The 25180-nt window shown below is 39.4% G+C and overlaps 1 protein-coding gene across 2 annotated transcripts in view; it reads right to left on the bottom strand.

Annotated features, from left to right (window-relative positions):
• LOC127640611 (chemokine-like protein TAFA-5) overlaps nucleotides 1–25180 on the bottom strand; it is a 59332-nt gene that overhangs the window by 6564 nt on the left and 27588 nt on the right. For both annotated transcript variants that reach the window (XM_052123262.1, XM_052123263.1), the window contains exon 2: nucleotides 20820–20969. In XM_052123262.1, the coding sequence (XP_051979222.1) occupies nucleotides 20820–20969 (150 nt within the window). The remainder of the gene's footprint in view (nucleotides 1–20819; nucleotides 20970–25180) is intronic.

The following is a 25180-nucleotide window of genomic DNA, read 5'->3' as shown; positions in this document are numbered from 1 at the left end:
AAACAATTACAGTAAAGTACTCTGCTACTCCAAATACAATAACCCAGATCCCAAGATCCCATTTCAAACTCAAACTTTCCCTCTCTAGTAGGAAGTCAGATCACTCCAGCCTTCAATGATGCATAACGTATGACAGATCATCAACATTTCAACAAGTCAACACACAAAATGTGTCCTGTCTATGCACAACACAGTAAGATCTCAGATTTGCACTCTAATGAGCTGTCCTCGCCGTCTCCTGGTAGAGTGTAGAGATTGTCACTTCACTGATGGCAAACAGACTATGACAGAGTCCACAAAGCACCTCTCTGAAACAATACTGGTACATCAAAGAACTTGGTTTCAAAACTTGAGGTTTTTGGACAAAGGGGGCAAAAAGTAATATTGAAGCTTAGCTGTGTAGCACAATGTGACAGTGTCCAATTAGGCTAAACATATTTTATAATTTAAATACTTTAGATTAAAATGACAAATTTCTGTTACTGTTAGAGATGCTGGAAATGAAATATCTTGAATTATAATCTGAGTATACACAGACTCCTTACTGATTTAAATTAGAATAGGCAGAAATATTACAAATAAAATAATCCCAGCAATTAATTCCAACACAAATTCCTGCTATTTTTGCATTTGTGTGTAAGTACAGATGGAATCATTCTTTACAACACCAGAGAAGAAGAGCAGTTCATTTTAAATAATGGAATATCAGTATGTCACCAAAACGAAGTCTAATTATGGCAAGAGCTTTTAATATTTTTCCTTTAAAGTAACCAGTATGTATTTTTATCTTTTTCAATTTTACTAGTACTTATTCATTTGACAGTAGTACGTATGTCTTTGCTACTAGTCACTAATTCAGTAATTCGAGCGGCAGTGACTCAGGTGGTAGAGCGAGTTGGCCACTAATCGCAGGGTTGATTCCTGGCCCACATGACTCCACATTGGGCAAGACACTGAACCCCAAGTTGCTCCCAATGGCAGGCTAGCGCCTTGCATGGCAGCTCTGCCGTCACTGGTGTGTGAATGGGTGAATGAGTCACAGTGTTAAGTGCTTTGAAAACCGCTAAGGTTAAAAAAGTGTTATATAAGTACAGACCATTTACCATTTCAGTAATGACAAGTAACTATAAAAAATGTATTGTATGAAATTTTTGCCATTGAATTCTATGGAGATCTGTGTTTCAGATATCAACTATTCACATCCAAGGCTGGACTGGTAATCTGGCACACCCAACATTTTGGCCCGATGCTTTTTGGGGCAGATCAGGGGGTGAACTGGCCATCAGGAGAACCGAACCCCCCACTAAACAAGTTTTGGGCCAGTTGCCATGTAAAATCCCAGGCCGATTTCTCTTCCCAGTCCAGTCCTGTTCACATCCAACTAGTATGTATTCCACTACATCTTCTTCTATCTTTTTTTATTTTATTAGCAGCTATTTATTTAGATGCTAGTACTTATAACAATTAGTATATATACTGGTTTAACTTGTACTAATGTAATAGAGACTAGTGCGTATTTGTTAGACAGTAGTGTTTATTCCAATTGTTACTGGTAAGATTTTTAAATGAACTATAATAATAATGAGATAACACTTGTTACTAGCAACAACTGGAATAGACAATAGTGTTTAATAAATAAGTACTAGCATCTAATCAATAAGCACTATTAAACTGGAATAGACACTAGTCACTAGTGGAATTAGTACTATATAAGTTCTACTATCTTAATAATGAACTAATTATTTTGTTTGTGGATAGTTGATATGCGATGTAGTGTGATATGCTGCTTCTTAAACTATTAAAACATTATTTATAGTTATTATGAATGCAGCTTTCATGACCCCAAATTAATTAAGAGACTACAGTACATGAAATGCTTATACTAAAAAACCCACGTGTCACACAACAGGACCATTTATAATGAACTACTAAAACCAAAATGCTGGTTAAAATTGTGTTTAAGTTCATGGGCATTCTATGTGAAAACTACAGTACCCATGCTGCCCTACAAAGGCAAAATGCCAACACTAATTACGCCAACACTGAAACATGGCTTCAAATTTACTTGGTTTCAGAGTGAATTTTATAGTTACTACAGTTTTCACACCGTTTTCTCTGAATCTGAGTAGAGCTGAGACACACTCTTCCATTTATACACACTAAATATGCTTCTCATTTGCTAAATGATTTTTTAGCTGTGTAACTGAAGCCTGGTTTTCGCACGGGTGTGGCAAGGTCCATTACATAACCACTCAAGCCAATGATCTGCTCTGCTCTAACCTACTGTATCTCTGGAGGTCACACGTGTCAAATGTCTTTCCATAAATATTGCAGTGGAGACCACAAAATTGATGTGAGCCATTTTAATTTTAGTGAGAATCTTCTAGTTTAAAGCACTATGGAGAAAGTTTTCTCAAATAGTAGACAGCCCAGACATGCTCAGGAGAAGAAGAGACAATCCTGTGCCATGTGCCAAAATAAAGTTTTCGTCAACATCACTATTTTACGATTTTACAGAAGTAACACCAATGGTGATATATTGACAAGTGTTATAGTTTCATAATCAATTATATAATTGGATAGAATCTATTAGACAACATTTTTTATTTTAAGTTTCTAAATGTGTTTGGGCTACAATTTTTCATAACATACTATAATTTGTATTATTATTATTATTATATTTGTTTTAGAAAGACTAGTATCATTGACCTAACCCCAGTAATGAGGAGCAATCCATCCATGGTCTTAGCTCTGCTTATATGGCATTCATTGCACTGTAAATACAAAGGCAAGATAAAAGAAAATGTGACCCAGGTCACATTAAATACATAAAATGTTATAAATACAAAATAAAGTTAAATGTTTTACTATGTTACTAGTATGTACTAAGTCATGTCCAATGTAAAATCGGAGTCCTGAAGCAAAACCAGTTGAGAACCACTGGTATAAAGACCTGATATTGATGTGTAGTTACAGTGTTTTGCCTTTGCACTGCAGCATGTGGGATAAAAATATATAGCTGTGGGTGTCCCACTTCTGTAATTTCCTTCAACGATGATTTAAGGGCACTAATCAAAATAATTTAATAAAGTACAATCCATTTTCATATTCTGGGCACTTTTTAAACCTGATTTGACTTGTATAATGGGTTCTTGATAATGTTGTGAGGAAAGGTAGTTCCAATTCTCAAGGCCCTATCAGTCTTGCCCCAGTTAAGACTTTAGCTGTGACTGATGACCGATGCAGAGGCTGGACTCAAGATTTATCGGAACAATAAATGAGATGGGCTGCTCATTGCAGCGGGCTGCGATTACTCAGACGTTTGGCAAAGAGGAGAACATTAAACATCTGTCCATACATTTTTACAGCAGATAGAGGTTGAGCATTCTATATGTTTATCATTCCAGTAATGGCGCACACTAGTATTCCGATCATCTTTGCTTACATAGGAAATGTCTGTAATTTACAAGTAACACACGTTCTTCTACATAACTAATTCATGAGCTGACATTTCAAACTGTTTCTAAACCAAGCCCTTTCTATCCTCAATGTTAAGCCTGCAACACGATCAATCAGTAAAGAATGTACGAATTTATGATGACATAACTCCATTGAATTATTTGTTTTCATTATGCTCCTGCTGAAATAAAACTCTTGCAATAATCCCAAAATGTCCTAGAAACTAATTGGTCAATACAGCGTTCCAGCCATGCTAAAATCCACAATATAGTAACAGCTGATGCAAAATACCTACTAACTATATAACAGTGCAGCACACATGGTGGATCATTATATTTGTTATGTAGCAATGTTATATCTTCAAGCAGAAAGATGGCATTAAATTAAATTATTAAAATAATGTCTAAATGTAATATTTTATTATGAAGTAACTATTTTCTAAAAGCTATAAAACACTCAAGGCCGTGCTAAATTGTGATTATAGTCACGGCTAAAGGGGTTGCAGGCTATTTACTGTGCATGATGCCTAACAACGCCCTTTAGCTGTGACTATATTTACAATATATGCCTCTCAAACCCTATTGCTTAAATATATGCACACTAATTTTCAACACTAGTTTAATTGATCCTAGAAAACAGAATTATGCTATAGTGGATGTTTGTGAGCCTAATATATGAGGAGTCAGTGTGGAAAGACTAAGTAATCTATGTTTTCATGGGCACAAGCGCACATTCACACCTGCACACACTTAATCACAGTGCATGCAAATTTTCTGAGCTTTGGGGAAACACAGAGGGTGCATTATATAATTAGTTTCTAGTGGGACCACTTATGTCAAGTTCCTGTATGTATTTAGTGGGGGTGCATTGTACATGTTGAAGCCTTTTCCTGCTGGAAAAAACAATCCTCAGAGTTGTGGAACATTGTCAGAGCAGAAGGAAGCAAGTTTTCTTCCAGGATAACCTTGTACGTGGCTTGATTCATGCGTCCTTCACAAAGACGAATTTGACATCCACAGTGGGTGCAAGACACCATGGCTTGAAGGCCTCTCCAGGTCTCCGTCTAACCATTAGATGACCAGGTGGAGGATAGGTGATGATATGGGGGTGCTTCAGCAAGAGCAACAACTGCAACCTGCATTAAAATGTATTTTAGAATTTGAACACTGCAATGCTGTCTCTTGGATTCTCTGATGTGATAATCCCAAGATAAACCCAAGTGAGTTTCATCTAGACTTTGGGATCTTGATTGATGGCACAGAACTTTTCTAGCCACTCTCAATGTTTTTGGGGGACAGCATCCCATTTGTAATGCTGCCACATCGTACAGAAGACACCCACAATATCAGGCAGATGCTTCTGAATTCACTGCCTGGGGTCAGCCCTGACCTATCACATCCATCTAGGCTGTGTGACTCAGGAAGCAAAACTAATCATTGAACTGACATTCTGAATTCAATTCCAGGGCCAAAGATATGGAATTAAAGGAATAGTTCAGCAACAAAAATGGCTCCTTGGAGCGTTAATGAGTTCTCAAGTAGCAGTTCGTGAACTAATCATTCTTTTTTGTTGGATCTTTTCAATTATTTGGTTTGTTCAGTTCACAAAACCAATCTGAATGATTTTTTAACAAATCTGACTGATTTGGTTCAACTCAATAAATTAATGATCCAGTCACAGTTGTTCTCAAGTTAACAGCTCACTGGAAATTATAATATTGAATATTTGTTACATTTCTGTCTGTTTCTCACCTAAAGCTATCAAATAAGACTTGTAATATAGCACACAAGTCATATTTAAATTGTAACTGCATTGATTAGACTGGCAAGCACATTCTTGAAAATATCTCGCTTTCTGTTCCACAGATGAAAGAAAGACAAATGCGTTTGAGTAATAAAACAATGACAGAATACATTTTTGAGGGATGCACTGTTTCATTAATGAGAGAGTTCACCCAAAAATAAAATACTTTGGTACATTTTATGGTTATGGTTTCAATAAAAATACCATAGTTCAACTATAGTTACTGTAATGAAACCATGGTAAATTTTTATGAGGGATGGATAAAGCAACAGGATTAAAAGGTAATGCAAATTATTGCATGTGAAATCAAAAATATTGCATATCAGAAAATAAATTTCCTCCCAGTCCTCCGGGGCTCCATTTCAAAAGGCGGTGTTAGGAATATTGTTTACTTTAAAGTAAAAAAGGCACAATAAAAATGAATGGTGATTGAGGCTAACATAATTTTTTTCAGTCATTCTTGGCTGAACTATCCCTTTAATTAAGGTGTTCTTTGAGGGAAACTTGATTAACCTGGCATCTGTCTGACAATCACCTTGTCTAATTGTTAAAATGCTCTCCTTTCTTGACTTTCTGCATTGATTTCAGGACATACTCCAACTGTCGGCTCTCACCTCACTTCTACCATCAGCCAAAGGAATTGGATTCTGTTACTGTCACTTCATGCCTGCTTCCAGGCTGAATTTGCGATCCCTCTGTGTCCCCACATGCTGTAGCCGCCTCGTATTCATTTTATTTATTTATTTTTTTAAGCCTAGTATGATATTAATGTCAGATATTTTTAGGCCACTTTGATTCTGTTCTAAATGAAAACTTAATGATAATGAGACTATTTTGTTGCTTTAATGATGAATTTATTCTAATTGTCATGTTGCTGCCATTACAAAAGAATTTAACAGATTTCACAGAGAATGTGTTTTGAGCTCTGCTATGTTTTCGTGTGCAGTCCGTTTGCAGTTGACTTGTCACTGTACTTGTACATGTAAAAATTTAATTATGATATGCACATGAATTATACATCATTTCAGCCTGGTTTCGTGCCAAAGACTTTTCTTACAGGTTCGTATGTTAAACACCACACATAAACTGAATGCAATGCTACAATGCCTCCAGGTGTCAAATCATATGTATATAATGTAGATACACGGATGAGCCAAAACATTATGACCACTCACAGGTGAAGTGAATAATGTTGATCATCTCCTAACAAGGCCCCATGTCAAGGTCTGGGAAGATTAGATGTTAAGTGAACAATCAGTTCTCGTAGCCAGCACGTTGAATGCAGGAGATATAGGCAGGAGTAAAAACCAGATTGACTTTGACAAGAGCCAGATGATTGGTTTCAGAGCATCTCTAAAATGGCAAGACTTGTAGGGTGCCCCCAGTCAGCAGTGTTGAGTACCTACCAACAGTGGTCCCCGGGAGGGACAAACCACAAACCGGCAACAGGGTGTTGGGCACCCAAGGCTCATTGATGTGTGAGGGCAACAAAGGCTATCCCATCTGGTCTGAAGCGACAGAAGGTCTACTGTGGCACAAGTCACAGAAAATGTTAATAATGGTTATGGGAGGAATGTGTTACAAAACACAGTGCATCACACCCTGCTGCATATGGGGCTGCGTAGTCGCAGACCAATCAGTGTGCCCATGATGACCCATGTCCACCATCGAATGGGCCTACAATGGGTACACGAGTGGCGGAACTAGACTTTGGAGCAGTGGAAGTAGGTCGCCTGGTTTGATGAGTCCTGTTTTATTTTACAACACATGGACAGCCGTTTACCTGGGGAAGTGATGGCACCAGGATGCACTGTGGGAAGACGACAAGCCGGTGGAGGGAGTGTGATGCTCTAGGAAATGTTCTGTTGGGAAATCCCGGGTCCATCCATTCATGTGGACGTCAATTTGATACGTACCACCTATCTAAACACTGTTGCACACCAGGTACACCCCTTCTTGACAACGGTATTCCCTGATGGCAGTGGCCTCTTTCAGCAGGATAATGTGCCCTACCACACTGCACACATTGTTCGGGAATGGTTTGAGGAACATGATGAAAAGATCAAGGTCCAAACTGCCTAGATCTCAATCTGATTGAGCATATGTGGGATGTGCAGGACCAACAAGTCCAATCCACGGCGGCTCCATCTTGCAACTTACAGGACTTGAAGTATCTGCTGCTAATGTCTGGGTGCCAGATACCACAGTACACCTTCAAGGGTCTTGTAGAGTCCATGCATCGGTGGGTCTGTGCTATTTTGGCGGCATGAGGAGGACCAACAGCATATTAGGCAGGTGGTCATAATGTTTTGGCTCATCACTGTATATTCATATAACAAGATGACATGATAAGATGACGCTGTATATCAAAAGTATGGTGTGCATGTTAATATATACAAAATATATATATATATACACTTTATTATGTAAATACACTTTATTATGTATATATAATATATATATATATATATATATACACACACACACACACACACACACACACACACACACACACACACACACTCAGTGACCACTTTATTAGGTACACATCTCTAACACTGGGTAGTTAGATTATTTGCCCCAGAATGGCCGGAATTATTCATGGCATGGTGTTGGAAACATTCCTTAGAGATTCTGCTTCATGCTGACATGATAGTTTAAGAAAGTTCATGATGGGGGGGCAAGGAGGAAGCTGTGGACGGCAAAATTCAAATCAAAAGGTAATTTATCACACAAAAAAAAACTAGCTTTCAGCCGACTGTCAACACACGCTTTCTCTGGATGTGTGTTCTGGGGTAGCTCTCTCTCTCACTGGTGTCTGGCTCGCTCTTAAAACCCGTCTCCACTCTCACTACAGTGACAAACAGCTGTTAGAGACATTCATTGCCAGGTGATGATCCTTCCTGTTCTCATCTCCTGATCTCGCTCTCCATTCACAAGCTGGCACTCAACCACACCCCCACCACCACATACTCCCACCACCTGACACAGGTTAGGGAGCCATCCTACCTGTCCAGTACTTGATTAATACTTGACAGTGTTGATTTAATACACAATAATCCATAAAGTTTGCGTAGTGTATGTGACATGAAAGAAGTGCCTTGATCAGTGAGTATTTCCTTTGGAATCCCCACTCGGGTGATAATTCTGAAGAATGCCTCCACAACACTACATGCTGAAATGTTGCGTAGAGTCACTGCTTGGTGCGTAGTCCACCAGAACCAACACAAAGCAATGCCCACGTGCTTTCCGCTCTAATGGCCCGATGAGGTCCATGCCAATTCTCTCAAAAGGGGCCTCGATCAAAGGAAGCGGGCACAAAGTTGCTCTTGGGGTGGCCAGCAGATTCACCAGCTGACATTCACGGCATCCCGCACACCACCTGTTAACCATGAATGCCAGGCTATAAAAATGGGCCATTAGATGGTTCATTGTTTGTTCTTCCCCCTAAGTGACCCACCATCGGATTATTATGAGCTGTCAGGAATAACATTTCCAGACCGCTCTTTGGTATCAACAATTGGGTTGTATCCTCTTTTGTCCAAGCGTCCTGTGTCACTCAATACAACCGATCATTTACAATAGAAAAATATGGATATGAGAGTGCGATGTCTGGCCAAAGAGGTTGACCATCAATCACTTTCACTTGGTTGAAGGGTTTTGTCTTGTGTCTGCTCCAGAGGGAAATACCCTGCAGGGAATCCTCTAATGGCTGGGGAAGCCGAGACTTCCCCCTCCCTAATGTCATCTTGCCGTGGAGCTGATGCACATGGCCCTGGCTCCACCTCCCCAGCCAACGCATCGCAAGCCACACCGAGGCACTTTGTTGCAGGATCCATCCACACAAATTTTCCTCAACAAAGTGGTAAATGCCGGTCCAGTCTTACCCAAGATTAGAGGATGGGTGAGGCAAGCACTAACCGCCACCTCGACACTGCTTTTGTCCTTGAAATTGAATATTCAAGGTCACTACAGGATAACTGTGGACATCACTCCTTCACCCTGTGACTAGCACCCAAAGACTCATCTTGAACCAGGCATTGATGGATGGAGGTTTGGTTGCAATACGGATACATCAAGGCCTGGTATGTACACCCCTTAAGGCTCACAGGTATGCGGTACATTCCTGCTCGATCGGGGGCAGCCTGTGGAGGATCGAGGACCCGAACCAATGTCCCTACCTCCATCACCGGTCATTGGTGCTGGAAATGCCTGGGCTCCCCACAGCTCCAGCAAACAGCTCTAGGCATCCCGCCTATGCCCGCAGCGGCAGATACATCAACCTGGGAGTAAGAGCGGAGCGGTCTAGTGCAAATCGACTGGTTGTGCAATCACTGAAATGGGGGGGCGGGGGGGATGATGACTCCCTATTTCCCCAGGAGGAATAGGATGAGAGGAAGGGGAGGAGAGAATGTGAGGGGAGACAGGAGAGAGAGAGAAGAAAAAAAAGGATCTCGGGGCTAGCCGGCTCCCGAGTACGCAGCCATCTGGTCCTCTGCCAGCTGGATGGCCATTTGGAGTGAAGCCGGGCGGTGGCACTGGACCCACTCCGCCATCCCTCTCGGAAGCCTAGCAATAAACTGCAATAAAGGAGCTGTTGGGTGAAGGCGAACGGTCGGCTGTGCTCACCCTGGGTCAACAAGCGGAAATGTTGGCACTGTTGTTCTAGTGTCCATCCAACACATTGCAGGATGGTTTTCATGAGATCTGCATACACCAGGAGGTTCTCTGCTGGTAACTGCTGCACTGCGAGATGGGCCTCCCTGGACAACAGTGGTAACAAGCGTACCGCCCACTAGCTGCTTGGCCAACTGCATGCCCCTGCCGTCCGCTCAAAGAGTTCCAGGAAAGTCTCTGCATCATCCTGGATCTGAATATTGCCCAACCTGGATGATGCTGGCTTTTCTTTCATGCTCAGTATTAAAATCTGTCTGATAACCTTTTTTTCATCAGATAAAGCCAAGGGGCACAAACCAAGATAAATGGTATCTTTTTCTTATTTATCCATAGAATAGATAATTTACTGGAGGGGGACTTTATCAGCCCACTATATTTAGAAGATGCTTTTTATCCAAAGAAACAAAACAAAAAGAAGTAATCAATATTTCTTTAATAGCTGCAGACACTTTTTGCATGTAATTAAAAACAAGTGGTAGTCAAACAGCAAACAAAACTGAGAAAATATTAAGCTCAAGAAAAACTAATTTTCTTCCGTTTTCACAGCCAGAGGTAAATTGACAATTAAATACACTGAGATTTTTCTTATAAGGTTTAAAATTGCATCTCAAGAATAGAATGTATGGTTTGTTATGAAATAACTGCATTTTTGAAAGGGCAAATCCTCTCAACCTGTGCTTGTACCGGTGAATAAATTTTATCCAGCTATCTTGTTAGAAAATGCCAACAATGAGTGACTGATTTTTATTGCCAATTTTGTTTTGTAAGCCATGGCCTGGTTTGCCAATAGCAACAATGAGAAATTACTGACATGTAGCCTGAGTAAAGAAAGTCTGTTTGTGCATTGGTTTCCATTTTTTTATATTTTCAGCGGGTGAAATAAGTATTGAACACGTCAAAGTTTTTTCAGTAAATATATTTCCAAAGGTGCTATTGACATGAAATTTTCACCAGATTTTGGAAACAACCCAAGTGATCCATACATACAAAGAAACCAAAACAAATGAGCTCAGCAAATTAAGTTATGTGTAATAATGTGAAATGACACAGGGAAAAATTTTAGCAGCTTTATTTTCTTTCTTTGAAACCAATTGAGAGTTTCCTTGGCTGTGTGTTTGGGATCATTGTCTTGCTGAAATGTCCACCCTTGCTGAAATGGCCACCCTCGTTTCATCTTCATCATTCTGGTAGATGGCAGCAGATTTTTGTCAAGAATGTCTTGGTAAATTTCCCCATTCATCCTTCCTTCAATTATGTGAAGTTTGCCAGTACCATTTGCTGAAAAGCAGCCCCACATCATGATGTTCCCACCTCCAAACTTCACTGTTGGTATGGTGTTTTTAGGGTGATGTGCAGTGCCATTTCTCCTCCAAACATGGTGTGTATTATGGCATCCAAACAGTTCAATTTTGCTCTCATCTGACCACACTATATTCTCCCAGTATTTCACTGGCTTTTCCAAATGTTGTGCAGCAAACTTTAAACGAGCTTTAACATGCTTTTTTTTTCAGCAATGGAGTCTTGCGTGGTGAGCGTGCATACAGGCCATGGTGGTGGAGTGCATTACTTACTGTTTTCTTTGAGACAACAGTACCTGCTAATTGCAGGTCTTTTTGAAGCTCTCCACAAGTGGTCCTTGGCTCTTGGACAACTCTTCTGATTATTCTTTTCACTCCTCTGTCAGAAATCTTGCGAGGAGCACCTGGTCGAGGCAAATTTATGGTGAAATGATTGTCTTTCCACTTCTGTATTATGGCCCCAACAGTGCTCATTGGAACATCCAGAAGCTTAGAAATGCGCCAATAACCAATGCCATCGTTATGTTTTGCAACAATTAGGTTGCGATGGTCTTGAGACAGCTCTTTGCTTTTACCCATCATGATATGTGTCTTGTGTGACACCTTGGCAATGACACTTTTTTGTAGGCCATCAGTTGGGACTGAACCAGCTGATATTAATTTAGACTGACAAGGGGCTGGATTGCTTTTTAATTACTGATAGTTTTCAGCTGTTGTCTTGGCTTTCCATGCCTTTTTACACCTCCCTTTCTTCATGTGTTCAATACTCCAATACTCAATTTTCCCTGTGTCATTTAACATTATTACACATAACTTAATTTGCTGAGCTCATTTGTTTTGGTTTCTTTGTATGTATGAATTACTTGGGTTGTTACCAACATCTGGTGGAACACCATGAAATGTATTTCTGTCACTGGCAATGAGGCATTTTCTACCTAAGAGGAACAGCCCTGCCTCTGACCTGGCCACCTCTTGCTCCCGCTCTACCTTACAAGGAAATGGTTCTTTTAATTGCGCTGAAATGGCCCAACCAGTCCTGTTTCTGGAACGACCAACAAAAAAACCCACTCTCGCTACCCAAAAGCTGTATGCAAAAGCAATGGAACCAGCAGTATAGCCGTGTAAACAGTGCCCCAAGCGACAGCACCCACCATTCCAGCGGGAAAGCGGAAGCATTCCTGATATGTCCAACCCCATGAAGAGGAGCCCAGAGCCCACCGTTCTTCTCAGACCAGAGCCAAAGAAGGCTTGAGTCGAAACACACAGTGTTTCCCCCCTCTTCCCCACCGCAGTTTGTCTGGAACAGGATATTGTTTTAAATACTGCTTATGTGTGTACTGCTCAAATAAAGAATGTTCTTGCAAAAAAGAGAAAAGTGCCCATTGTAAAAACAACTCCCGCACACATGTCAAACAAAACACGACAGAACAATAAACTGTAAAATTCAACAATAATTTTATTGTTGTAAACAAGTATCATTAACAGCAGCAATATTAAGGACTTCAGGTTGAACCCTGGCCCAAAATATTAAACAAAAGTAATCTAAAAAGGAGAAGACATAAATAATCTAAATGTATAGAAAATAAAAATACAATGATGCTTATTCCTATCTATTCTAACAAAAACAGGAACAAACCATATTCAAACCAAAAAGGGCAGGCAACCCTTATACCTGTGCTTTATAGACAAATATCTAGTCGAATATTAAAATGTCAAATCACAACTACACATTAATATTGCGTCTAAACACCACTTAAGCAAAGTTTGATTTGGAGGATGGCGAGGAGTCTGGAATAGTATGACCATCCCGGAGTAATGACAGCTACTCTCATAAGCGTTGCAACAGGATCTTTTAAACACACCATCAGAGACAGGAGATGTAATTTGCCGATCAGCTACACCTTGAAATGAGTGCACAGCAAAAACGAACCACACCCACACACACACACAGAAAGTGAGAGATAGAGGGCAAAACACAGCAGCAGACAGTTAAAACTAGTACAGGACGTAACACCTCCACCACCAAGAATCAACAAATCGTTGATTCAACTGGCCCTGGTGATGTCACTACAAAAAAAGAACAAATCGTAAATAGTTTCAGAATTATACTAAATAAATCAGTCTTGCAGCATTGTACCAAAGAACAAAATGAAATCTCACCTTTCTGAAACAAACGAGAAATTAAAACATCAAAACGAATAATAATTATTTCGTCTGACGAAAATGACACATAAGTAGAATAAAAAAAAATAAACAAACCAAACTAAATCTAAATGAATCTCGCAAAGTCATACACACGGAAAACAAAAGCAAAAACGAAATCGGACAGCAAATGCAAAAAACACTACGTTGCAGTTCATTGACAGGCACCACCCGTTCAATGGACAGCGACAGGTCTAAATCAATATCATTAGTGGTGGGCTGCGGCTCTGATAAATCAACTAGATCATTATACTTACACATAACTGCACAAAAAGAAGACACAAGAGCATAAGAAACCAAATTAACAGAAATTTTTAGAATCAGAGAACGGATCATTTATTACTTCAGATAACAGCAAGGATCAGATCAACACCCTCTATGGGTAATTTAGAACACGCCACGATTTTAACAGAACCAGAAATCAGTTTGGATTGAATGTGCAGATTATGCAAGATAACTTTTAGTGTACCCATCCCCAATCCCTTGGACCAACACTGAACCACAATATGTGTCTTCTGTAAATGGCAAAAAAAAATGTGCACACCAGTATCGCGAAGGATACGAATGGGGACTTATTTTGACAGGTCGTTACAAGAAACCATGCCATCAGAAACAAACGGGTCATAAACCGAATCAACTTCTTGCCCATTAGAATTTAGCTGTTCACCCTCAGAATAATCACAAAATTCTTGTCTTTTCGAATGAGGCTCTGAACTAACAACACAAACAAAACCCACATTCTTTTGCGACTGTCTTTTAGAAGACAAATTTTCCTTTTTCAATACTGGACACGTAGCAATGAGATGGCCAATCTGATGACAATAAAAACATTCACAAGTTTCCCTTTGACTATATGCACAGATTCTTCTGAAATCTTTTCTGGGTCTAAAGCCCTATCACGTCCGAGATAATTCCAGCATTAACAGAGGGTAGACAGTGAATTTATTGCCGTCCGAATCTGAAATGAAAATTCCAGGCCAAATTACCTACTTTTGACAAAAACCAAGCTTGTGTGGTAATTTAATTTACCGTCTGAATCCACATCTAAAATAATCCAAAAGCTGTTTTGGAAATCCTTTTTGACCACTGCTAAGTGCTGTACGTTTGCGCTGTGTGTTGTAACAGCTCTGGTGCTAATGGACAGTTGTGAAAGTTGGAGGATTGTGTAACAGAAATTTGAGAAATTAATCACAATAATAAAATTATGTTGCCGCTCCACCACAGTGAGTGGGAACTCTGAAGTAGAAGCGAAAGAAAACGTCATGGTTACTGTCGTAACCGCCGTTCCCCGAGGGAGGGAACGAGACGTTGTGTTGAATGAAGTGACACAAGGGGTCTTCCTTGGATGACCGGACATACGGGTATAAAGAGAAGCGGGACAGCGAATGCCAGTCAGGATTTTGCACTGAGGAGCCGAAAATGAAGCGCGGCCATTTACAGTGCTAGGTCTAGTGCTGTGGCAGGAGGAACACAACGTCTTGTTCCCTCCCTCGGGGAAAGGAGGTTATGACAGTAACCATGACGTTCCCCTTCTGTCACTCACTCGACGTTGTGTCGAATGAAGTGACACAAGGGGTCTGTAGAATAGCGCCAAGCACTGACCGTGTTACGTGACTGTCGAAACAGGTGCACAGCAGGCTATTGCATGCTAGAGGCGCCTGTGCCCCAACGCACCCAACTCCTTTTTTCTTTTTCTTTTTGCATACAAACCTTTGGTTTCCCCCACTCCTGTGGGGGGAAAAAGGTGTTACATGCCTAGCATGGGAGCAAGCCCAGCAGCCGCGTTTTAGAGGAAACGCTGTGCCGGGCTCGAAGCGAGCGAGGCACCTGAGCACTGACTGAGTCCGCTCGTTGGTGAGCCGCGCTGTCATTGAGACTGAGTCTAACTCCATGCCAAGAAAAGAGATGCTCTGAACCAGGTCGAGCTTGCTCTTTTCCCAGTTGACCTGAAGCCCTAGACGGCTGAGGTGCCTAAGCACCTGGTCCCTGTGGGCGCATAGTAGCTCTCGAGAGTGGGCCAGGATGAGCCAGTTTTCGAGGTAGTTGAGTATGCGGATGCCCACTTCCCTTAGGGAAATCTTTACTGTCCTTGATATGTGCGGCTTCTATAGGTGTTTTCTGAAGTATGCTGAAGTGACACTGACACTGAACCCCAAGTTGCTCCCAATGGCAGGCTAGTGCCTTGCATGGCAGCTCTGCCTTCATTGGTGTGTAAATGTGTGTGAGAATGGGTGAATGAGTCACAGGCAGACCATATACCTTAGGAGGAGGGTGTGGCCAGGCTGTGAAGGAGCACAGATGGCACAGAATCAGCTGATCAGAAGGGGCGAGATAAAGGGCAGCCGGAGATGCTGGTTCGAGAGAGAGAGGGAGCCGCACACGACTGTGTGTCTGTGTTTGTTTTATCTTGCTTTAAGTTTGAGTTTAGACATTAAACTTACGTTTACTGTTCAGACTGTTCCCGCCACCTCCTTGCCCGTCCTTTATCTGTTACACTGTCTTTGGCCCAGAAAACACAACGGCTGTGTTGCAGACTATTTTAAATGTGGACTCATCGGACCAAAAAACACAGTTCGTTCTTCTTTCCATCTTAGATGAGACTGAGCCCAGAGAAGTCCGTAGCACTTCAGGACAGTGTTGATGTATGGCTTCTTCTTTGCATAGCATAGTCTTATCTTGCATCTGTGGATACAGCAGCGAGTGGTGTTGCCTAACAAAGGTTTACCAAAGTAATCCCAAGCCCATGTTCATGATATCCATTAAAGATGAATTATGTTTTTTAAGACATTGACGTCTGAGAGATCAGAGATCACGTGCATTCAGAAGAGGTTTTCATCTTGCCCTTTACACACTGAGATTTGACCAGGTTCCTTGAATCTTTTAACTATATTGTGCACTGTAGAGGGTGAAATCCCAAAATTCTTCCAATTTGTCTTTGGGGAACATTGTTCTCAAAGTTCATCTGTTGGCAAATTGACACATATGATCCTTGTACTTGAAGGACTAGGCTGTTTTTGGAGACTCCTTATATATTATGATTTGTGTGTCATCTGATTTGAAATTACAGTACATAAAAAAAATTAATTCACAAGGTAAAACATCATATAATGTTTAGTTGTAGTGCATTCTATATAGCAAAGGGTGAATATAATTTACTAATCACTCCTTTTTGTTTTTATTAGCATTTTTCATACTGTTCCAACGTATTTAGAATTGGAGATTTATATATATATATATATATACATACACATGTCAGTCTTGATCACTGATTGATGGACATGTGATATCAAGCCCACAACAGAGTAGCCCACTATGGGTAATGTAAGGTCACAGAAATATGGAGGACTGTGTCTTTCAAAAGCAATTACTCAAGAACACCTACTTTCATCTGGCCACGAAGAAACTCCTACCTTACGAAATATGTCTTGAAATGAAATGGATGTCATAGCAACAACTTAAGGCAAGAAGACACATAACCACATGAAGATAAGTACAGGTCATACTGAAACCCAGTCCAAGCAATCCTATAAAGAATCTAATCAAGGAGAAAAGGAAACCAACAAATACAGTATACTTGCAAAAGCAGAAAATTTCAAATAATGTATATTTTATAAAATGCATTGTTCCAAATGTCAATTCTAATTGGAGCCGCATTCGAAACCATTAATGACTATATGAATGCACATCTCTGATCAGTCTGACACCATATTTTCTATTACATGGCTTGAAAACTGCAAACAGTTATGTATGTTTTCGGCTTAGTTATATAAATTATTTTGTATTGTTTCTATATTCTAAAATTGTCTGTTCAAGTTTACTGCAGTCTTTGTAATTAAGATTGTTGATTACAAAACACTTTTTTATGTGCCAGAAACATTTTTGCTCTGATTAAATGATAAAGTATATTATAGGATAGATATATTTATAAAATTGGCCTGTCGATTTTACTTTTTTATCAAATCAATTACATGATATGCCGATTGACTGATCAGATTTAATCAAATTAATTGCAATTAATTGCATATACTGTATAAATATTTGCACACAATGGCCTCCAAGTAACAATAATTCAATATACGATAATATAATTCAATACTGATATTGAATTAATAATTATATTTCAATAATTAGACGTTTATATAATAAATATAATAGACTTATTAAAGAGCTTTTCTAAGGACAAGTCTATGTAGACATGCATCAAGGTTTTTTTGGTTCCGTCTCATCATAAACATGTTTTTAGGACAGAAGGCTTGAATTGCTCTGATGGTAGGAATATACCTTATTATGGTGTGGCCGCATGATTAATTGAATACATTTTCAAAGCATTATTTTCTATATAATTAATTGCACTGAATTAAAGGATTAAAAAGCAACATTCCTTTTAAAAGATTTAGAGATAAATAGCTTCAATGTAGCTTGTAGTGTAGCTAACATTTTCAAAACATCAGCTTGACAATACATTAACTACTTTGAATTATTAATAGTTTGTGGCAAAGTACAGTTTCAAAGTATCTTCCCCAGCACAGTCTATCATATTGCTGTTGCCACCGTTTTATAAAAGCAATAAGCTCAGTCTAATTAACTGGCTCCATTTGCTTCTGTGTGACAAATTCAGAGTAATAACTTTCAATTGCAAGACACACCAAAAAACAAATACAAATAAAAAATACTCAGATTCACTTGTCATTTGTGTTTTCACAAAGTTTGTCATTTAAATAGCACACTGCAGCTCCGATCTAATCTCTACAAAGTCTAAATTTCCCCAGTGTCCGGCAAATCATAACACACTCTGTACACGTGACCTCAGGCACTGATGAAACTTGCAGCAACAATCCAAATCCTGTGAGTGACACTTCAGCCAAACTCACTGAGCAACGTAATCTCTGGGATACTGATAAAACATGATAAAACGCCCTCTATGGTGGCCCAGTGTGCAAGAAAACGTGATACAGTGCCCTCCTGGTGCCCAATTTTTATATTTTTGTATATATCCTTTTAAAAACAGTTTAGTGGCAGCATGATTCTACCTCAATTGTATTTTTGTTTGGAGTCAATAAACTCATCCAGACAGTTTTTTGAATCGTTAACATGTAGAAGTTAAATGTATCTTTAGGAAGAAAAAGAAATGTAAAAACCATCCGGATGAGTTTATTGGTTCCAAAAGAGAGTGCAAATGAGGTAGAATCATCTCTTGGGTGGAGTACCCCATTATTTTTGGTACAATCCTCACACACACCCTTTAAGATGTTCAGGTGTCAGTGGGTTTAGTGCAGTCTGAGCTGTAACCTTCATATCCAATTACATTGTGTGAGGTAGGTTACATAGCATAATGTTTTACATTTAAACCAATGGAAATATTGCAGCTTATTAAAGATGTATTACTAATGTGTGTAGACTGCATTTTCTGGTTTGGTTTGTTTTTTAAGCTGTATATCATGTGATGCCCAATGCTCTTGAGTAGCATAGGTTTTGAATTTATTCTACATTTACATTTACATTTATGCATTTGGCAGACGCTCACTTATTACAGGGACAATCCCCCCGGAACAACCTGGAGTTAAGTGCCTTGCTCAAGGACACAATGGTGGTGGCCGTGGGGTTCGAAACAACGACCTTCTGATTAACAGCCCTGTGCTTTAGCCACTATGCCTGTCTTCACTGAGGCTGCCATTGATTCTTCTGCCCTCCAGAGAAAGGACCTTGATCTGTCAGTGTCATACACCATAGGGAAGGGGTCAAAGCAATGAGGAAAGATGAGGAATTCAAGGTTCTCTTTTCAAAAGCCAAAGAACAAGCAGGAGCAGCTGGCATTGAGGTCCCTAATGAAATACCTGGACAAGCCAGACACATAAAGGTACCTCAGAGGTACAAGTACAGCTCCCAATCTTCTACAGAGGACCATCAAGCCCAGAGCTTGGAGGAGCACTACAGAGAAAAGGTGTTCTTTACTTTTATTGACACCCTCTCCAAGGAGCTAGACCGGAGTTTCAAGGGGAAAGATGACACCCCAACTGGGGCAATCCTATTGGGTCTTCACTGCCTTATCATCTCAATTCACTGGAAAGGCATGACAGATGACAGAGCTGTTCTATCTATTTTAGATGTTTGCCAGTTTTATGACATGGAGGAAGAAAATCTTGTTACTGAACTCAAGGTGTTCTACTCATCCTATGCTCTTCCAACCAGCATGTGCAAGCTATGCTAAGGTGCCTTAAAGTCAACAATGTGGACACAGTTTTCCCTAACCTGACTAAGCTTGTTAAAATATATGCCACATTGTCAGTGACAACCGCTTCAGTAAAGCGGTCATTCTCTAAACTGAAGCTGATCTGGATCCAGCTTAGGAACAGATGTGGGGAAGGCAGGCTCTGTGTGTGTGTGTGTGTGTGTGTGTGTGTGTGTGTGTGTGTAGTGTGTATTTATCACTTTGTGGGGACCAAATGTCCCCATAAGGATAGTAAAACCTGACATTTTTGACCTTGTGGGGACATTTTGTCGGTCCCCATGAGGAAAACAGCTTATAAATCATACTAATTTATGTTTTTTGAAAATGTAAAAATGCAGAAAGTTTTCTGTGAGGGTTAGGTTTAGGGGATAGAATATAAAGTTTGTACAGTATAAAAACCATTATGTCTATGGAAAGTCCCCATAAAACATGGAAACACAACGATGTGTGTGTGTGTGTGTGTGTGTGTGTGTGTGTGTGTGTGTGTGTGTGTGTGTGTGAGCGTGTATTTATCACTTTGTGGGGACCAAATGTCCCCATAAGGATAGTAAAACCCGAAATGTTTGACCTTGTGGGGACATTTTGTCGGTCCCCATGAGGAAAACAGCTTATAAATCATACTAAATTATGTTTTTTGAAAATGTAAAAATGCAGAAAGTTTTCTGTGAGGGTTAGGTTTAGGGGTAGGGTTAGGTTTAGGGGATAGAATATAAAGTTTGTACAGTATAAAAACCAATATGTCTATGGAAAGTCCCCATAAAACATGGAAACACAACATGTGTGTGTGTGTGTGTGTGTGTGTGTGTGTGTGTGTGTGTGTATGTAATAAATGGTTAAATAGTTATTAGTTCCCTGTGTGTTTTTATTACAAAGCTGTAGTTGCTATACTTAAAATCTGAGTCACATTTTAATCTTAACCAGGGTTTGGAACTGTTTGACCACAAATGCGTCAGAAGTTTCTGGTGCTCCACCACATGCAGCTGGTGCTTTTTTCATTTTTTTCGCCCCCATCCCACAGACAGCCTGTGTCCGCCACTGCTTCAGGATCAAATTCAAATCTGAAAGCCACAGCTATGGGTGTTCTGGTGGGTTTAGAAACAGTGAAACCAAAACCCGGATGAGCACCCTCCCACCTCACCCCCCGTTCTTACCATCGACACATGCTGGACTAGCTCTGGTAGTGCCAGCAATCTGGCCCTTCCTGCAGGCACATCTGGCTGTTTGCCGGGCGATGGTCCTCCTTGGCTGACTGCTGTCCCTGTCCAGGGTCACAATTTCACAAGTACCTGCCACCAACTGACCTAAATGAAGGACACAGAGTTAAGACAATGATCAGCTGGGCTTTCAGTACCACTAGGATTAAAATAAACTAATATGAAAATATGAGTGGTGCTTGCCCTTGAAGTCAAGGATGTTGTGGGTGGTTGCCAAGGTGTTGTTGGTTGTTACTAAGGTGTTCTGAGGGATTTTAAGTGTGTTGCTAACTTTCTATATAGTTGCTAGGGTGTGGTTGTAAGGGTGTAGCTAAAGAGTTCAAGGTGGTTGAAACGGCATAGCTTGGGTGTTCTGGGTAATTGAATGAGTGAAAAGGGTGAAGCTAAGGTGTTTTGGTTGGTGCACGGTTGTTTCTAAGGTGTTTAGGGTGATTTTTAGCTCATTGCTATGCAGGTCTTAACAAGCAGCAATAATAATTTTTCCATACCATTATTTGGGTACGGATTTTTCTTATTTCTCAGGTCTTTTTTCCATGTTACTGGTAGGAAAGTAGAGAGGTTACAGCAAAGGATGTAGAGGAGAAGGTAAGCTTGATTAGGCATGCCAAATTCAAACCTGTGTTCACCACATGAATGCCACAGTACAAAATCACATTGAAGCTTGTGTGCTAACCACACAAGACCATGGCTTCAAAAGAATAAATGGATTTTTATGGTGCTGAGCTGTTAGTTTTCCTACTAAAATTGTAGACTGAGGCATCACCCTTGTTAGCAGACTGATGGCGACCAAGTTCTGCTGAATGTGCACACTGCAGCCATTGCTCAATGTTCCTCTATTATCCTGCACCTGCATAAACAGTAATCTATATACACAGCCTCATCAAGCCAGTGCAACATGCTGGATATGGACCTGCGACAGTAGATCATGTTTTAGCTGTGACGTGTCAGTGAGAAAAACCTTGATGCATTAGGGTGGGCTGCAGATCTTCCACAAACCCCACCATAAGTCCACACAGATGGCTCAGAAAGCAGCAAGCAACCTCTTGACAGAGCGGTTATTTTAAATGATGATTAATCCAGCTTTTGCACTGGGGCGCCTCTGCTCTCCCCCAAAGAAATGGTTTATGTGTATAATTAGGTTATGCTTTGCCAAGCTTTCAACAAACAGTCTGTCACAATCATCATAATCGCTTTGTTATTACCTACAGGACAAATGCATATAAATCTAGATGCTTCTGCTTAAATTAAAGAGTATGGTTACAATGGACAAGGTACTGTATATCTATTAGGAATGTAACTGTGAATATAATTTTTATGTTACCGTTCCACAGATCCAGAAAGTAAACCCTCATAATTTGGCCTATAAAATGTTCATATCATTGTTTCAAAATTGTTTCATGATATAGGCATTAGTACTGGGTACAAATATAGATTTTCTGAAGCATCTCGATCTTCATTTGAATGATCTCGAAATGGATTGTTAAATCCCAAGATCAATCTTTTACTATATTCGCAACCCTCTAGGCGATAATAGGAAATCATTTGCATTTGCAACCATATTTTGCACTATGTGACTAAGAATGTCTATGATAAGCCACTGGCTGGTAATTGTTCAGATTTCATTCACCAGTGATTCTGTAGTACAGTGGGAAAGTAGTTCAGCAGCTAGATCTTTTCATTGTGTGTTGAGAAAGTTTGGTTTGACTTGTTCTGTGCAATGAGTCCAAAGACGAGATCCATGCAATCCATCTGTCACTGAATAATGTCTCCTTTAATACACTTTCTGTTCTGTACAGTCAGTTGTTGATCCAAAACAAAAACAAAGATAAATATTTAATTCAAATCATGCATTACACGGATGACGTAAAACCATTAGAGTCCTCTCTCATTAACATTCACTCATTTACAAAATGGACGCTTTTCTTAAAGAGACAGTACCAGTGTTTATACTTGTAAATAGAATAGTGCTGCAACTAATGATTATTTTGATAATCGATTAATCTTCAATTATTTCTATGAATAATCGATTAATCGGATAATAAAGGACATTTTATTTCCTGTATTTTATTAAAATATGACTTTTCAAAAAACTGAAATGATAAAGGAATCCTAAATGATAAAGGAAGTAAGGATTTGGTTTGATTTACATTACTTTATTCAAGATTCTATACTCTCAAACAACTTTGAACAAAGCCTGAAACATGAAAAGTTAAGTTTGAATTTATTATTATTATTATTATTTCTTTCAGGACATATGTGAAACAGTTCCTTTACTTGTAAAACTTAACAAAAATGCTCATCATATAACAGTAAAATGGTCTATAGGGCATGGAGTGGGACAAAAATATCAGTCCAGCAGGGCAACGGTGACACAAGAACAGAAATATTAATAATCCTGCCCAGCTGAAAAATACATAATTATGTTAGATACATATGCTTGTATACTGTCACTGATTACATACATTTAAATATTTTCATATTATAGTTTTTAAACTAGTATTTTCACTGATTACATGGTCCTAAAATATTCTTTTAAAAATTTAAATATTTATCCAGTAAAATAATGTTTTAATTCATTATGTTTACACTTTAGAAATATTGGCTGCATAAATTTGTTGTAATTTTGGATAGGTATGTTTAAAATGTTGTTTTATCCTTGTGCTTTTTGGTTAATCAGTCATACAAATATTTTTATATTGTTCGAATGAATCCGTTATTCCTCTTGATTTCATTATTCGTGCCTTTCTGAATAAGGTATTTGGCTTTGGGCACATCCCTAATTCACACATATATACAAGTGGATACAATGACGCTGGACGGAGAAGTTTGGCGACCTTGGTGTGCGCACATGTTAAATTTGTACATTTGTACAGAGATGATTTCACCTCTAAACAACTAAATTGTGCCAAAAAATTGGCAAAAAAAATGACTAAAACACCAATTGCGAGTGGGGTGGCAAATGGGGTAAAAACAAATGTCTAGGGAGTGGCCAAGTGTGGCCGTGGCCACCATGGACCGAAACTGATTATATTGAATATAAAATTTTGTATCGTGTTTATTGTTTACATGCATAATTGTTCTATTTTAGGGCTGCAACAGCTAATCTATAAAATCGATAATTATCGATAATGGAAATCATCGACAACGAATTTAATTACTGATTAGTTGGAATTTGCAGTAAGCACGGAGAAGCCCCTTCAGTGATGTCACTTCACAGCCAAGTGAAAAATGTGTTGCATTATGAAACTTATTAAATTACAAATTGAATCGGGAAAAACATGACCCAAGATGTCCAGCACATGAGAGAACTTTATAAACACTTCAAAGAAGATCATAATAAGCATACAGTTTAATGTGGAGCGATTGCTGCATCAGGTGCGTTGACAGAGGGTTTGTGTTGTTATTACTTCAAAATCAGCCACGAATTTCGCAGAACTATTTGTTCTTACCACAAGCTATTCTCAGTGAAACTCTAATGAGCCAGCGAGCATGCGCATCCGTGTCAATCAAACCGATTGCAATGGAGAAAGGGAGCACAATCATTTTGATTAAAGTGTCCAACATTATACCATGATTTCTGTTTCAATGTAATCAGTTGTGCAGCTTTCATGGATATCAGACTGAAGTCTCAGCAGTCAAGGTGTGCCGGTTTTTAAAGTGTTTTCTCCTGCTCATGTAAGCGCATGTGTCTTTTCAGCACAAGAGTGAATTTGCACAGGGTTTACAGATGATTGTACTATATTAAACTGTATATAATACTGAATATAATATATAATAGTGCTAAGGGTCCTGATATTTGAAAGTCCTCCTGAAAATGCCACATGTAATGTCTGATTTCACTAGTAAATGTATACTATGGCAAATATGCCCAGTGTGATTTCAGATCGGATGGGCATGGTCTCGAGCTTGTCAAGAGTAACATTAACTAAGATACGACATAATTTACACATTCCACTTCTTGAAATGTCTATGTTAATGTATCACACGATTCACACGTGATTCACTTGAATTTATTTATAGACTTAACCTGAGCGCGATGTTAAATTGTGACCTGAAGTGATGTAACTTCGGAGCTTGTCTTTACATCTCTTAAAGTTGACCACATTTATATCCACATCAGCGATTAAGGTAATTAACTGGTTAAGACTTCATTCCGAAAAAAGTTAAAATGCTCCATAAAGGTTTAAATGCTCCATAGAGTATTCATCTATTTAAAATATTCCTCCTTATATAAAACGATAAACATTCTCCGTCTTATTTATTTTTATTTCTTCTTTTTTAAACGGTGCTACCTCTGG

This window comes from Xyrauchen texanus, chromosome 49 (assembly GCF_025860055.1).
Source record: "Xyrauchen texanus isolate HMW12.3.18 chromosome 49, RBS_HiC_50CHRs, whole genome shotgun sequence".
Lineage (NCBI taxonomy): Eukaryota > Metazoa > Chordata > Actinopteri > Cypriniformes > Catostomidae > Xyrauchen > Xyrauchen texanus.
The sequence above is the reverse complement of the archived record's forward strand: the minus strand, read 5'-3'. Positions and strand labels throughout refer to the sequence as shown.